Here is a 14,554-nt window from a genome sequence, read left to right as displayed (position 1 = left end):
GAACTCAGTCATAGGCATGCCGGAGTTATATGCCATCGCAACATAATTTTATAGCAGTGTTTGGGGAGATTTTCATTGTAGCATTCCAGATTGAACTCTTTTTGAGAAATTGGGTATCCTATATTCAAGGTTTTTTTTTAACCCGAAAATTTGACTTTTGACCAAACAAAAAACTTGAAAATTCAAATTTTCATGGAAAACACAACTCAAATCTTAATAAATAACCCCCTAGATGTTAGATGCTTAGTTGCATTTATTGTTAAAAATCAAATGCTTGTGTGGTTTAACCAATTTAAACTGCATTGCAGAACATTTCTAGTTTCTGCATTTTACTTCCAATTCATTTCAGCCCAGTTCCTGTGTAATAAATCTGGGTTCACTTTCTGCTTGTGTTGGTATTTACTATGTCTCCCCAGTCATATCACTACTATATCAAGCGATACCCTTCGGTGGGTTATATATATATATATATATATATATATATATATATATATTTATATTGATGACAGTGTGAAATGCCATGCTGTCCTTTATTAGTGGGGTAACTACTGGGGTGCAGGGGGTACAATTGCACACAATGGGGGTCATTTATCAACACTGGGCAAATTTGCTCATGGGCAGTTACCCATGACAACCAATCAAATGGTTGCATTCATTGTTTTACCTGCAGCTGGCTTTAAAAAGCTAATCACTGATTGGTTGCTATAGGTAATTGCCCATGGGCAAATTTGCCCAGTGTTGATAAATGAGCCCCAAAGTTTTATCACAGGCGGCACAGCAGGGAAGTCTCTATGTGCTCTTGTATCTGAAGCACAAATCCAGAGGAAGGAGGGCCCAGCTGGTTAGGCCACTGCCTGTTATAAACTATTGTGTACCGAGAAACCACACAAGGAGAACAGTAGAATGCATTCAAATAGCCGCAATATTATTTACAGAATCTTATTTCCTGAAAATTTTAAACTGGGGTCAAAAGAACTAATAACGTCAGTTAGTTTTTACAAAATTTGATCAAGCTGTTAACTGTCTGTCCATGTGTACAGGACAAAACAACCAGAATTCAAAATCTCAGAGGATAGTGCAGATTACTGTAATTAAATATGTTGGTAAATCCAGTCAACTGATGATCATCTCGGTACATATATCAGCAGCAGAATGGAATAATGGACCGAATGCATGATACCGTTTTTTTATTATCTGTCAGAAGATCAGGCAAACATTGGCCTGATAATAATTTGTCCAGCTGTCTTTTAGGGCACAGGGTAGTGATGTGCGGGCTGGCCCGGTTCCCACAGGTCGGGCGTGTTCAGGTCCGACCTTGCTGCTTCCCTTACTGGTCACCTTAGACTGCCAGATTCCGGCTTCCTGTTTTATAGACTCGTTCCTGCCCCACCCCTTTTGTGACATCATCAGTTGGAATAAAAAAGAAAGGAGGAAGTCGGATGCAAGGGGGTGCGGGTCCGGGTCGGGTAAGGGTCGAGAGCTGCACTGGACTGGTGTATTCAGCAAGATGGCCATTGCATTTGACAAAGGAACTCATGCTGCGTCTTCAGTTTCATTTTCGTCACTAAATTAACCATAGGCCGAACATAACTGAATGCCCCACAACAATCAAAATCTGAAGATGTATATTTGCAGACAAAAATATATCTATATTTACCATTGTTATCAAATCCATGCGTGAACTCATGCCCAACAATTACTCCTATTGCACCATAGCTCAGTGATCTAAAAGATTAGAAAACAATGAATAAATCCATACATACGGAGAAAGAAAATACATGCAAATATTTAACATTCTCTATTTTTTTTTGTTTGGTTAGTAAAAAGCCCCAATCCTTGGTATCATTCAGTTTCTGATCATGATCCTGCTTGGATTTAGTTTTTAATTATTCATTTTCTTGAAGCTGCACAGAAATATCAAAGATGAAATTGGATCATCAGGCTGCCAGTTCTAATCAGCCAAACTGTGTATATTGGCAAATGCTTAACACCGATGTGTAGGAGTTCATTTAGCATTTTATCCACAGACTGGTGGCTATGGGATTCCAAGAGCTAATAGAAGAAATCGAAAAACAAATATGTGTGCGAAATTGATATCACTTATTTATTAAAGGGAAAACAGGACTCACCAATGACATGGAAGATCATACATTTAAATGTCTTGACTTCTTGGAATAACTTGTATATTACAGCACTCGTATCAATTATGTAGAATGTTTGGGACATTGGGTTTTCTAGATAATTAATTTGTCTTTAATTTGGATTTAATACCTTAATAAAAGGCACTAAGTTTGCCCAGGAGCAGTTACCCATAGCAACCACTAAGATGTTTGCTTTTAAACAGGTAACCAGTAAATTCTACCATCTGATTTGTTGCTATGGGTTACTGCTCCTGGCCAAACTTAGCACCTTTTATTGCATTACAGCCTTAGTCTGATAAAAATTAAACATGAAATAAACCCACTCTGAATATTTTGCCACCAATATGGCTTTATGCAGATTAGTTACCATCACGTACAGGCTACTGTTTTATTATTACAGGTATGGGACCTGTTTTATTCAGAATTCATGGGCCTAGGGTTTTCTAGATAAGGGATCTTACCGTAATTTGGATCACCATACCTTAAGTTGGGATACAGTACAAGGTACTGTTTTATTATAGGGAAAAAGAAAATTATTTTATAACATGTTAATTGTGTGATTATGGGATATGGTATTCCTGTAATTAAGAGCTTTCTGGATAACGGGTTTTGTGAAAATGGATCCCATACCTGTACAGAGAAATCATTTTTAAAAATTACCATTATTTGCGTAAAGTGAACTCTATGGGAGATGGCCTTCATAATGTGGAACTGTGGATAACGGATTTCTGTATAAGGGATCCTATACCAATACATTTGTTCTGGCTTATGACACTTAAATATTATTCTAATGGATTTGATGGATACTATAACAATATACCTGCTAAAATACATTTGGGGGCAGATTTATCAACGGTCAAGGTGAAATTTCGAATGAAAAAAATTCAAATTTCGAACTATTTTTGTGTACCTTGACTAGGGAATAGTCCAAATTCGGTCCGAATTTAAAAAAAATAAGAATATCGAAATCTATCATGTACCGTTTCTTTAAAAATTCGACTTCAACCATTCGCCATCTAAAACCTGCCGAATTGCTGTTTTAGCCTATGGGGGGGGCTCCTAGAACCTATTTGGAGTCAATTGGTAGACCTTTAGAAACCAAAGGCTTTTTTGGAAAAACTTTGAATCGATCTCGATCGAATGCACTATTCCTTCGATTCATACGATTTGAATTCGGCCGAATACGGACCTATTCGATCGAAAACAGACCTATTCTACCAAAACTTCGACTTAATTTCGGTTGGTCTTTTTGAATTCGAATTTCAAAGTCTTTTTAATTCAAAATTTCGACCCTTAATAAATTTCCCCATTGGTGTTTAGTTATAGAAATATTCAGGAATTTTTACTTTATTATTTCATACACACATAAAAAGTGTCAGTAACACTTTCTGTAAGTGAAAGTAAGTAAGAAAGATATTTTGTTTCCAAAATTAGCATTTTTCTGCCAATAGACAGGCAGTAGTTAAAGTGTTCACAGCAGTAGGCAGCCCTGAGCTGGCAAATTACGAACACAAAAAAGAAAGAAAGCATGAAATACCCTTTAATAAATGAGCCAAATCAATGTTATTACTGTTAATATCCCTTAAGTTAAACAATAAGAATAAGAGAGAGTTTAAAAGAGTCTTTTTTTTTGTTGTTCAAACGATAGATGGAAAACTGAAAACTGGCTCATTAAGCCTTTAATGCAGAAAATGTTGTGACTGCAGAATTCTAAAATAAGGGACGTTGAACTTTAGCTCTGCGTTACTGCAGGCATAGACAGGTCTGCACGCATTTTTAAACAGTATTATGCTAATAAGGAGCAATTTACTTGATAATGGCTTGCTAAGGATGGACTCCAATTAAGCAGACAATCATATTAGGCCTTTGTAAAGAGGAATGAAAAGAACATAAAATGTTTAAAGGGACCAATATTTTAAACAGCAGCTACGTATATTTAAAAGCCTCATATAAGAGCATTAAATAATTCATAGATGATCACTTTGTGTGACAGTGTTGTATATTTATTTAAGTAAAGAGGTGTTTAATGGCTTTGAGCTGCTTTGGTTATAGTCTAGCATGATTATATAAAAAACCTGTCATTTGGGTCTTTTTTTAGTAACTGGCCTTCTCCAGAACAGGAGGTGAGAAACACAGAAGGCCCCAGATCCCATTAACAGTAACAATAAGGGGCACATTTACTTAGCTCGAGTGAAGGATTAGAATAAAAAATACTTCGAATTTCGAAGTATTTTTTTGGCTACTTCGACCATCGAATTGGCTACTTTGACCTTCGACTACGACTTCGAATTGAACGATTCAAACTAAAAATCGTTTGACTAATCGACAATTTGATAGTCTAAGTACTGTCTCTTTAAAAAAAACTTTGACCACCTACTTCGCCACCTAAAACCTACCGAGCACCAATGCTAGCCTATGAGGAAGGTCCCCATAAGCTTTCTAGGCAAATTGGGATCGAAGGAAAATCGTTCAATTGATAGATTAAAATCCTTCGAATCGTTAGATCGTTCGATCAAAGGAATTGTGCTAAATCCTTTGACCTCGAAGGATTTAACTTCGAGGGTCGAATATCGAGGGTTAATTAACCCTCGATATTCGACCAATAGTAAATGTGCCCCTAAGTGTAATGTGCATAGCTGCCTCCCAAATATACTGCCCTGAGCCTTCTGCCTTTAAAGCAGCAAAATAATACCACCAAATACCAAATAATACCACTTTCTGAAAAGGGGGTTGCACTTGGAGTGAATGTCTGGTCATCAATAGTCTAATTAGGTCCAGTTCTTGCCCTAGACACCAGACCTGTGAGTGCCCCTCAGCAGATATGACTTCCGCTACAAGGCACTAGAGGAACCCCCTATTCCCCCCCACCACCACCTATGCTGCCGGATTTGATAGCAAAGTATCCGACAACAGGGGTAGTAGAGGGAGTTTATTTTTACCATACAGGCATCTAAAGGCCGCTCCCTTAAAGCCACTACCCTAGGCACAGGCCTTTTACATACCTCCCAACATTTTGGAAATAAAAAGACGGGTGAAAAATTGACCACACCCATTTTGTGGCCACAACCCCTAATTCAAACAGATGAAGTTTACGCACAGTCCTGACCCCCCCTCTGCTGGATAGCCTGGTGCTCAGTGTGTGAGGATTCGGCAACCTCCAGTGGGTCAACAACCAGGAAACACTGGCACTCAAGGCATTAAATTGGGTGTTTATTAGTGCAGAAGTACAAAGTTTCGGGGCAAGCCCCTTTATCCAGCAAGTTAAAGGGGCTTGCCCTGCAACGTTGCACTTCCGCAATAATAAACAGCAAGGGGTAACCCTGCAATTAAATGCCAGATTTTCTTTGTCGACACACCCCCTAATTACCATGTTAATTTTACTAAATTTGGCAGGTTATGAAAGTCTGAACACATTTCTGTGGTTTTTATGTGTTATTACAGTTTTGCTAATGAAGGTGAATTGCCCTTTAAGCTGCAAGTCACAGTTTCCCCAAGAGACCTGCTTATCTTAAATAGTTATAATTGCTTCTTTTGTTTATCTAAAATTGTTACAAAGGTATCAAATAAACCTTAAACATATTCTGGGCTCTCAAAAGCCAATTAAGTTAGAAACTTTGTATCTTTTTCTGGCTGTTCAGTGCAGGAGATCAAAGAGAAATTCCAGTACAATCTGGGACTACGGGTTGAGCTGTCAAAATCAGGACTGTCCCTTAAAACACGGGACAGTTGGGAGATATGCCTTGAGTGTCTATATGTTAAATACATCTCTGCTTTTCATACCAAACAGATAAGGATCATTACCTAAAATATCACATATGTGTATGTATGCTGCTACTATTCTAAATAGATATAATGCTTTCCATACCGTGGATACTGTACTCCCCAGAAGAAAGGCTTTTGAAGTTCTCCAGCTGGAAATCCTACAATGATTAAACACAGGTTAAAAAATAACATAAAATATGTCTAATTATGAGGAATTTAAAACATGGATTCCTTTGTTTCTATCATTTGTCTTACCTAACATCATCTACTAAAGAAAAAGTACCTGAGAATGTCAAGGTAATTTAACTGATACAAATATGTTCTTGAAAGTTTCTAATAGCCTGTGCAGATGCTGATTGCTTCAGTGTAAAACTAGACATATTATAATATGTGCTTTTTTTATTTTTATAGAAACACAGGCAAGTCTAAGGTGAATGTGAATCCTTCTGCCTAAGTGACTCCAAGAAGTTGTATCTGCCCATTTTCTGTTTGTGAGGTTTAGAAAGTATAAAAAGAAAATGGAGATCAGTTCATGTACAGATATCATAGTATGGTATATTGTTTTGCTTGCTTTAATTGTGAGAATGAAACAGGGGTAGAACTATCATTCAGTAATTGCGGGATCACTGGCACATATTGGGGAAGGTATTTTATTTAAAAACAAATAGGGAACTTAATTGAATTTTCAGGATAACGTTGACTTGACATTGACTCTTGATCCACTAGTGAGATGAAAATAAGAATGGTGGTGTAACTACGGGGGGTGAGGTGGTGTGATTGCACCCCCACCCCTTTGGGACTCGCCAGTGCAATAGGTTTTATTACAGGCGGCAGGGCAGGGGGAATTTTTTCCACATGTACCGGCAGTACGCTGGTGCACAATTCATTCGGGAGGACCAGACTTGGGGCCCAGGTGCGCATCCTGTACCCAGGTCCGCCGTTGCCTAGTTACACCACTGCTGTTAAAATATGCCAGAACTAGGAGAATAGGTGAAGAACATTTTTCCAGGTCAGTTGTGAACAGAACTAATGGAAGAAGTTCTACCTGCAATAAACTATAGAGATAATTCCAATGTTTCCCTATCCAAGAAATACAAACCATATCTAATACCAGTGGTTAACTGACAATATTTTCCTACTTCTTGCCTTTTCTCTTGCCTCTCCCTCCTAGTTTCTACCTCATCCCCACCCCAATGTATTTTTATAGATCGGCCATGTTCATGCACAGAAAAATAAAAATGTTAGTAGAATCAACATTTTTGTCAAAGGATCTAAAATGTTTTAATGAATATAAAAGGTGTTTGCTGACTTTGTACAAACACCTGCCTTGCCTCTTTTTATATGCACTTTGCACAATTTCTTAGGTTTTATAAATCAGGTCTGAGAACTCAAGAGGCATTTTGCCAACAGCAACCAAATACTTATAACTCATTGGTTAGATAGATTCCTGAATGCATTGTTTGATACTAACTTTTAATAGCCTTAATTGTTTCATTTTAATGTCTACTTTATCATCAGCATAATACTTTACCAGAAAGCTTTCTACTGCAAACAATAAAATGCAACTTTGCAAGTTCCTTGTTGTTGAAAAATAGATTTTTTGGCAAGAGAATGCACTTTAACACTTTTTTCTTCTTTTTAAATGGAAGTGTAAGAAGAAATGCTGAACACTGTGTTTCATAATATTTATTTCTTCTTTAATTTTGACTTTTCGCCATATCTCTGTGCTGAGAGGATGAATAATTTGGAGTTCTAATGTGTTGTTCATCACCTCTAGGTCCCTGTACAAATTGGATCATACAGATAGTGTCAGAATGCCACCACAATTCACTGGAATATGTAAATTAAAGCAAGTAACTAATGCTCACATTATGTGTATCATAGCTGTGAGGTATTTTGCTCTAATTAGATACACTGAATAATAAATGGTTTCAGGACTATAGATGAAAAGGGATATTTTTATACTTTATAAGTGTATGTTACAGTATTTTTCAAATAACAAACCTCTCGTGAAAATAAAGGTTTGCGTTTGAAGTCACAATAATAATAAAAGGTTCTTATATCTATTGGAAATTTACCTGCCTTGTAACATAAATGTAAAGGAGAAACATTTCTGTATCTTGAGAGCAAAAATAATCCACAATAGTTTATTTTCTGCCTCTGCACAACCTAGAACCTGGCTATTAGGGTCAGTGGCACCAGATGAAATCAGATACATTGTGCCGTTATTATTTACTAAATATAGTTTTATTCATTTTATACTGTTTGAATTAATACAGTTGCTGTTTCAGACTTTGGGGCAATTGAACAAAAACTATTACCCCTTGTTCAACATGAGTGCAATGAATAGAACTTCGCAGAACATACTTTTTGCCATTTTAATTATAAAAAAATCTATGGTTTTTGTTATTTCTTTAGCTAATCAGGGTAAAACAGATAAACTGAAGCTACTCCATGTTTGGTTCTTGTAAAGAACATAATTGGATCACCAATGCTCATAATGGACTTACTTTTGGTGCTTATTTTTAGACCCAAACAGTGACAAAGGGGGAAAGGCGTAGGTTGCTTACTGATACTACTTAGATCTACTTATATAACTTGCAAGGACCAATCATAGGCAATAAATACATTCAGCACAAGTCCTATTCATTGCTTTTGTGGAACAAGCAGTATACTACCCCTTTAAAAACATTTTACAAGTATCAAAATGAAAAGACAAAGTAAATTGTAAGCACTGCCTATACATTTCCATACTTAATTATGTTCCCTCCTGATTATTACAGTCAAAGAGCATTTTCCAGAGTCAATATGAAGTCATCCCTAATTGTGTTTCATCCTGACATATTTGTTTAAGATAAATTGTTCCAATCTAGAGTAATCATTCATTAGTAAGTCTTCAATCAAGGTATAAAAGTCAAACTAAAATTGCCCCAAAGAAATCCTTGTATTTTTCCATATCTCAATTTTCTTTATTCTAATTTATTCTCTTTGATCCTATTGAGTTATACTCTGGTTTCTTGTATCGATGACATGTAAAATCTTATGAGGAAAATACACAAACTGCCCAACCCAATTTAAATTAAACTGTAAATTTGATCACAATCGATTTGCTAAATATGGAAAGAAAGGGAGACTAAATATCACCATTGCTGTACAAATGGGAAGTAATAATAAAAATAATAACTAAAAACTGTGATAAGAGAGAGAGTATTCTAAGAATCCTGGTAACAACTACTCATAATACTTCTTCCTAGTAGGGCAGTGGGAAAATTGGGGTTCCTGAACGCTGTCTTTTGATCAATTGATGGTACCAGGAAACCTTCACCAACACTAACAGCCAATAAGCAGTGTCAGAATCGCACACCCGGGCCTCCAAACCCTTAGGGTCCACCAGTGCAAATCAGGCACAAAAATTGTATCCGGAGGGGTGAGGGGGGGTACGGCCTCCACCCAAGCCCAGGAACTACTATTTTGGTTATTGCCATTAAGGAAATTTTTCTTTAAAATATTTTTTTTGTGAAATGTCATAGGATGATTCTGATATATTGGAAATATTAACAAAAAATTGATTATTACGACAAGTTTATTCTATTCAATGTAAATTTCTGTGATACGTTTCCTGGACTGTTAAACAATATCTACCAAAACAATTTCAAACCATTAAAAGGAAGATTTTATTACTTACTGATTTGATTGGTTGATGCACTATAGAATGCATTGACTGTGGTTGGATTTGTAAACCACCTATATGGAAAAATAGTAAAGTCTTTTTACTTCTGTGACATGTGAAAAGACACTTAATTGTGTCCAGCAATAACAAAATCTTCATTAAAAAAGTGAACAACTGCAACATTGATTTAGAGCTTTATTATGTATCTTAATGTCACCCTATAGTAGATGGATATTTTTTTTTTGTGTATAGAACAGCACTGTTTAACTATCATATAAAGCTGGTGCTCTTATTGTGATCAATTGAGGTACTTTATGCAAGCCTGCCTTAGTCAATAGGGCACATGCACACCCACAAGTGCATCTGCTATCCCTGCAATTTTCCTGCAGTCAGTTTTGTGTAAAACCACTTTATTAAAGGTATTTGTGTCAAAATGTTTTAAAGTACAGTTCTTATTGTTTACAAGGCAGTTTGGCACTTGACTTTAAAAATAATGTATCATCTTGTGAGCCACCAATATACATAGTTACTTTGATATCACTGTAGTCTGCAGCTTTACAGCATGTGGATTACATACAGTATATGCCAGTAATTTAATGCCAGGTACTAGCCCTCTCATAAGTGCTTCTCAACAACAAAATAGGTGTAAAATAGGGGTATTATTTGCAATTTCAATTGTAAAGAAATTAAACAATTTTAACAAATGAAATAGTCAATACAAATTCTTATAGAACTTACTCCTTTTTAGGAACTTCTTTCCTCAGCCAATGAAAATCAGATTGAGATATGAAATACAGAGTCTGTAGGACATTCCCGAAATAGTCTGACTCTGAGAATTTCAACTACAAGGCGATAGAAAACATGCATCATCATCATCATAATATCATCATAATAATATCATCATAATCATCACCATATCAACATCATCTCATCATCATATACTGTAATCATCATCATGTCATCGTTATAATTCTAGATATAACCATCATCTTTATCATATCATAATGATATCATCATCATATCATCAACATATAAAATCATAATCATGATCACCATCATAATCTTTATCATTACCTGTATAGAGAACTGGCTAAAAGATAGACTACAAAGAGTGGTGGTAAATGGAACATTTTCTAATTGGACCAGTGTTGTTAGTCTAACTTGCTTTTCAACATGTTTGTTAATGACCATTGAAAGTACTGTTTCTATTTTTGCAGATGATACTAAATTGTGCAGAACTATAGGTTCCATGCAGGATGCTGCCACTTTGCAGAGTGATTTGTCTAAATTGGAAAACTGGGCAGCAAACTGGAAAATGAGGTTCAATGTTGATAAATGCAAGACTATGCACTTTGGCAAAAATAATATAAATGCAAGTTATACACTAAATGGCAGTGTGTTGGGAGTTTTCTTAAATGAGAAGGATAACAAGTTGTCTAATTCTGGGCAGTGTCATTCTGTGGCTACTAAAGCAAATAAAGTTCTGTCTTGCATAAAAAAGGACATTAACTCAAAGGATGAAAACATAATTATGCCTCTTTATAGGTCCCTGGTAAGGCCACATCTGGAGTATGCAGTGCAGTTTTGGACTCCAGTCCTTAAGAAGGATATAAATGAGCTGGAGAGAGTGCAGAGACGTGCAACTAAATTGGTTAGAGGGATGGAAGACTTAAATTATGAGGGTTACAAGGTTACAAGGTTGGGGGACATGATTACACTTTACAAGTACATTAGAGGACATTATAGACAAATAGCAGGGGACCTTTTTACCCATAAAGTGGATCACCGTACCAGAGACCACCCCTTTAGACTAGAAGAAAAGAACTTTCATTTGAAGCAACGTAGAGGGTTCTTCACAGTCAGGACAGTGAGGTTGTGGAATGCACTGGCAGGTGATGTTGTGATGGCTGATTCAGTTAATGCCTTTAAGAATGGCTTGGATGATTTTTTGGACAGATATAATATCAAAAGCTATTGTGATACTAAACTCTATAGTTAGTATAAGTATGGGTATATATAATTTATGTGAAGGTAGGGAGGGGTGTGTGTATGGATGCTGGGTTTTCGTTTGGAGGGGTTGAACTTGATGGACTTTTGTCTTTGATGGACTTTGTCCCCATTTAACTATGTAACTATGTAACTATCATCTCATCATCACATTATCAAGATATCAAATCATATCATCATAATCATTGGCATATCATAATCACCATCATCATCTTAATCATATCATCATCATCATCACATCATAATGATAAAATCATCATCATCCCATCATCGACATACTGTATATCATCGTCATAATCATCTATTATGATTGATGATTATGATATTTTCATAATCATCAATGTATCATCATCATCAACATAGCAAATAATTTCATCATCATAATCATCACCATATTATCATAATCATCAATGTATCGTCATCATAAAATCAAATCACCATCGTCATCTTAATTATCATATCATCATCACTACCACCATCATCATGTCATAATCTCATCATCATTATTATCATCTTATCATCATACTACCATCATCATTGTTATCATGTCACATCACATAACTCACTGAAACGTGTGTATTATAATAAATAAAGTACCCCCAGTTGCAAAATATGAGGATATTAGAAGTTACCTCGGAGTTCCATGACCTTTGTTGACCTTCGGCCTCGTGTTTTGATATGGTCATGAAACTCCTCTGTAACTTATAATATCCTTATATTTTACAAGGGGGGGTACTTTATTCACTATATTATAATCACCATCATCATCATCCTATCATCATCATATCCCCATCATCTTATCATAATCATATCATCTCATAATCATCATTTCATCATCACCATATAATCATCATCATATCATCATAATATCATCATTTCATCATCATATCATCGCATCATTATCCCAGCAAACTAATCAGGAGTCAAAGTATACAGTATGCCTCAGCAAACTAAGCATAAACATATTGAAAAAAGATTTAATTTCAAAACTATAAATTGATATAAGTTTTTTTTTAAAAAAAACAGCAGGTTCAGGCTAGATTACAAATATCTGTGTAGTTTCCAGCCTCTGTGCCAGCACCTCAGCCATCTGATTCTGTTCCAGCACCTCAGCCATCTGATTCTGTGCCAGCACCTCTACAACCTTGTTCTAAAAGCCTCTGGATTAGTACATCAGTCTCCTGCTCCATCCTCTGAGCCAGTACGCCAGTCTCCTGCTTGAGCCCCTGGGCCAGTACAACAGTCTCTTGTTCCAGCCTCTGGGCCAGTCCTCAGGCCAGGAGCCTTGCCAGCACCAGCCTCTGGGCCAGCAGCCTTGCCTGCTCCAGCCTCTGGGTCTGTAGCCTTGCAAGCACTAGCCTTTTGTCCAGCAGCCTTGCCTGCTACAGCCTCTTGGCCAGGAGCCTTGCTTGCTCCAGCCTCTGGCCAGCAGCCTTGCCTGCCCAGACTGCCCTGGTTTTTGGGCCTGAGGACATGTCTGCCCTAATATGCCCTTGCTTTTAGGCTTGTTTTCATTATTTGTGTTGGTAGTAGTCACCTTGTTGCAGACTGTGACTCTTATAGTATCTTGTTATCTTGGATGGCTTTCCTCTTGTGGCTTCTATTGGTCCTGGCAACTCTCTGGCTGTGGCTCCTGTTTGTCCTGGTGACTCTCCTGCTGTGGCTCCTGGTGACTATCCCTCTGTGGCTTCTGTTGGTCTTGACGCCTCACCCGCTGTAACTCCTATTGGCCCTGGCAACTCATCTACTCTGGCTCCTGTTGGTCCTGGTGACTCACCCGTTGTTTTATTTTTTTTTCTCTGTATAACTGCTTAAATTCAATGTGTTTTTGCCAGCTTTCTCCTGGTGTCTTGCTGGTGTCAGGAGTTGCTTGGATTCAAACATTGGCCTATATGTTTCTTGGTTGGTGCAATTTTCTATTCAGCCACCAGGCACTCTTTGTTCTAATATTGCTTGGTTTTCCCAATGTGCATTTAATACTCCACTCTTTCTGCTCCCTTTTCTCCACCAACCACATAATCCTCATTGTTCCAATTAAGCAATTAAGCCAGTTTCTTGGTTACTGAGCTGCCCAGCCTGACCTAGCCTGCTACTAGCCTGCTACTCATGCCTGAACGCTGCCTTGTTCCTACTTTGAGTTCCTGTATCCTTGCCTTGTTCCTGAGCCCTTGTCCTGTTCCCTTCCTGCTTTATGTTGATTTCCTGGCACTGACTTTGGTCTGTTAATCAGACGTTGTATGCCTCTTGCAACTTTTCAATTGGTCTTCATTACTTGTTTTTATAGTCTTCTGACTCTTTCAAATAGGGGTCATTGACCCCATCTAAAGAATAAATGTTCTGTAAGGCTACAAATGTATTATTGCTACTTTTTTTTTTATTACTCATCTTTCTATTCAGGCCTCTCCTACTCATATTCCAGTCTCGCAATGCATGGTTGCTAGGGTAATTTGGACCTTAGCCACCAAATTGCTAATATTGCAAACTGGAGAACCGCTGAATAGAAAGCAAAATAACTCAAACACAAATAACAATGAAAACCAATTGCAAATATCTCTTTCTACATCATACTAAAAGTTAACTCAAAGGTGAGCAACCCCTTTAACTATTTGCTATAGTCTCCACCATGTTCCTATATGGGTTATAGGATGTTGATGGCTTTCATTGGTCAAGTGACTGATGAGTGTGTAAAGCAGAATCTGAAACTGGTTCATTTACAGAACCCCTAACCACGTTTTTATTTCTTCAGTCTGATAGCAGTGTTTTTGTATCTACTGTGATGTTCTATATGTTATTAAATAGCCATTCTTTTCTAAGAAAGAGTGACTAGGCTACCAAGCTTTTTATATTGTAATTAAGTAGCCAAGAAATGCTGGTCAATTTTAAGTATGCTCAAGAGTGCTATCATTTTAAGCAAGTGCCTTAAAATGCTTTCCAAAAAGCAGACATTAAGGTTAACCCTAATCTTGTTTAATGA

At 37.0% G+C, this 14,554-nt stretch overlaps 1 protein-coding gene across 1 annotated transcript in view; it reads right to left on the bottom strand.

Annotated features, from left to right (window-relative positions):
- The window catches only part of phex.L (phosphate regulating endopeptidase homolog X-linked L homeolog), a 151,071-nt gene that overhangs the window by 8,377 nt on the left and 128,140 nt on the right, over window positions 1-14,554 (bottom strand). Inside the window, exons 14-17 of the mRNA XM_018246265.2 lie at window positions 10,312-10,415; window positions 9,589-9,647; window positions 6,007-6,061; window positions 1,658-1,725 (exon numbers count right to left, since the gene is read on the bottom strand). Coding sequence (XP_018101754.1) covers window positions 1,658-1,725; window positions 6,007-6,061; window positions 9,589-9,647; window positions 10,312-10,415 — 286 coding nt within the window. The remainder of the gene's footprint in view (window positions 1-1,657; window positions 1,726-6,006; window positions 6,062-9,588; window positions 9,648-10,311; window positions 10,416-14,554) is intronic.

This window comes from Xenopus laevis, chromosome 2L (assembly GCF_017654675.1).
Source record: "Xenopus laevis strain J_2021 chromosome 2L, Xenopus_laevis_v10.1, whole genome shotgun sequence".
Classification (NCBI taxonomy): Eukaryota; Metazoa; Chordata; class Amphibia; order Anura; family Pipidae; genus Xenopus; species Xenopus laevis.
This window is presented reverse-complemented; position numbering and strand designations above follow the sequence as displayed.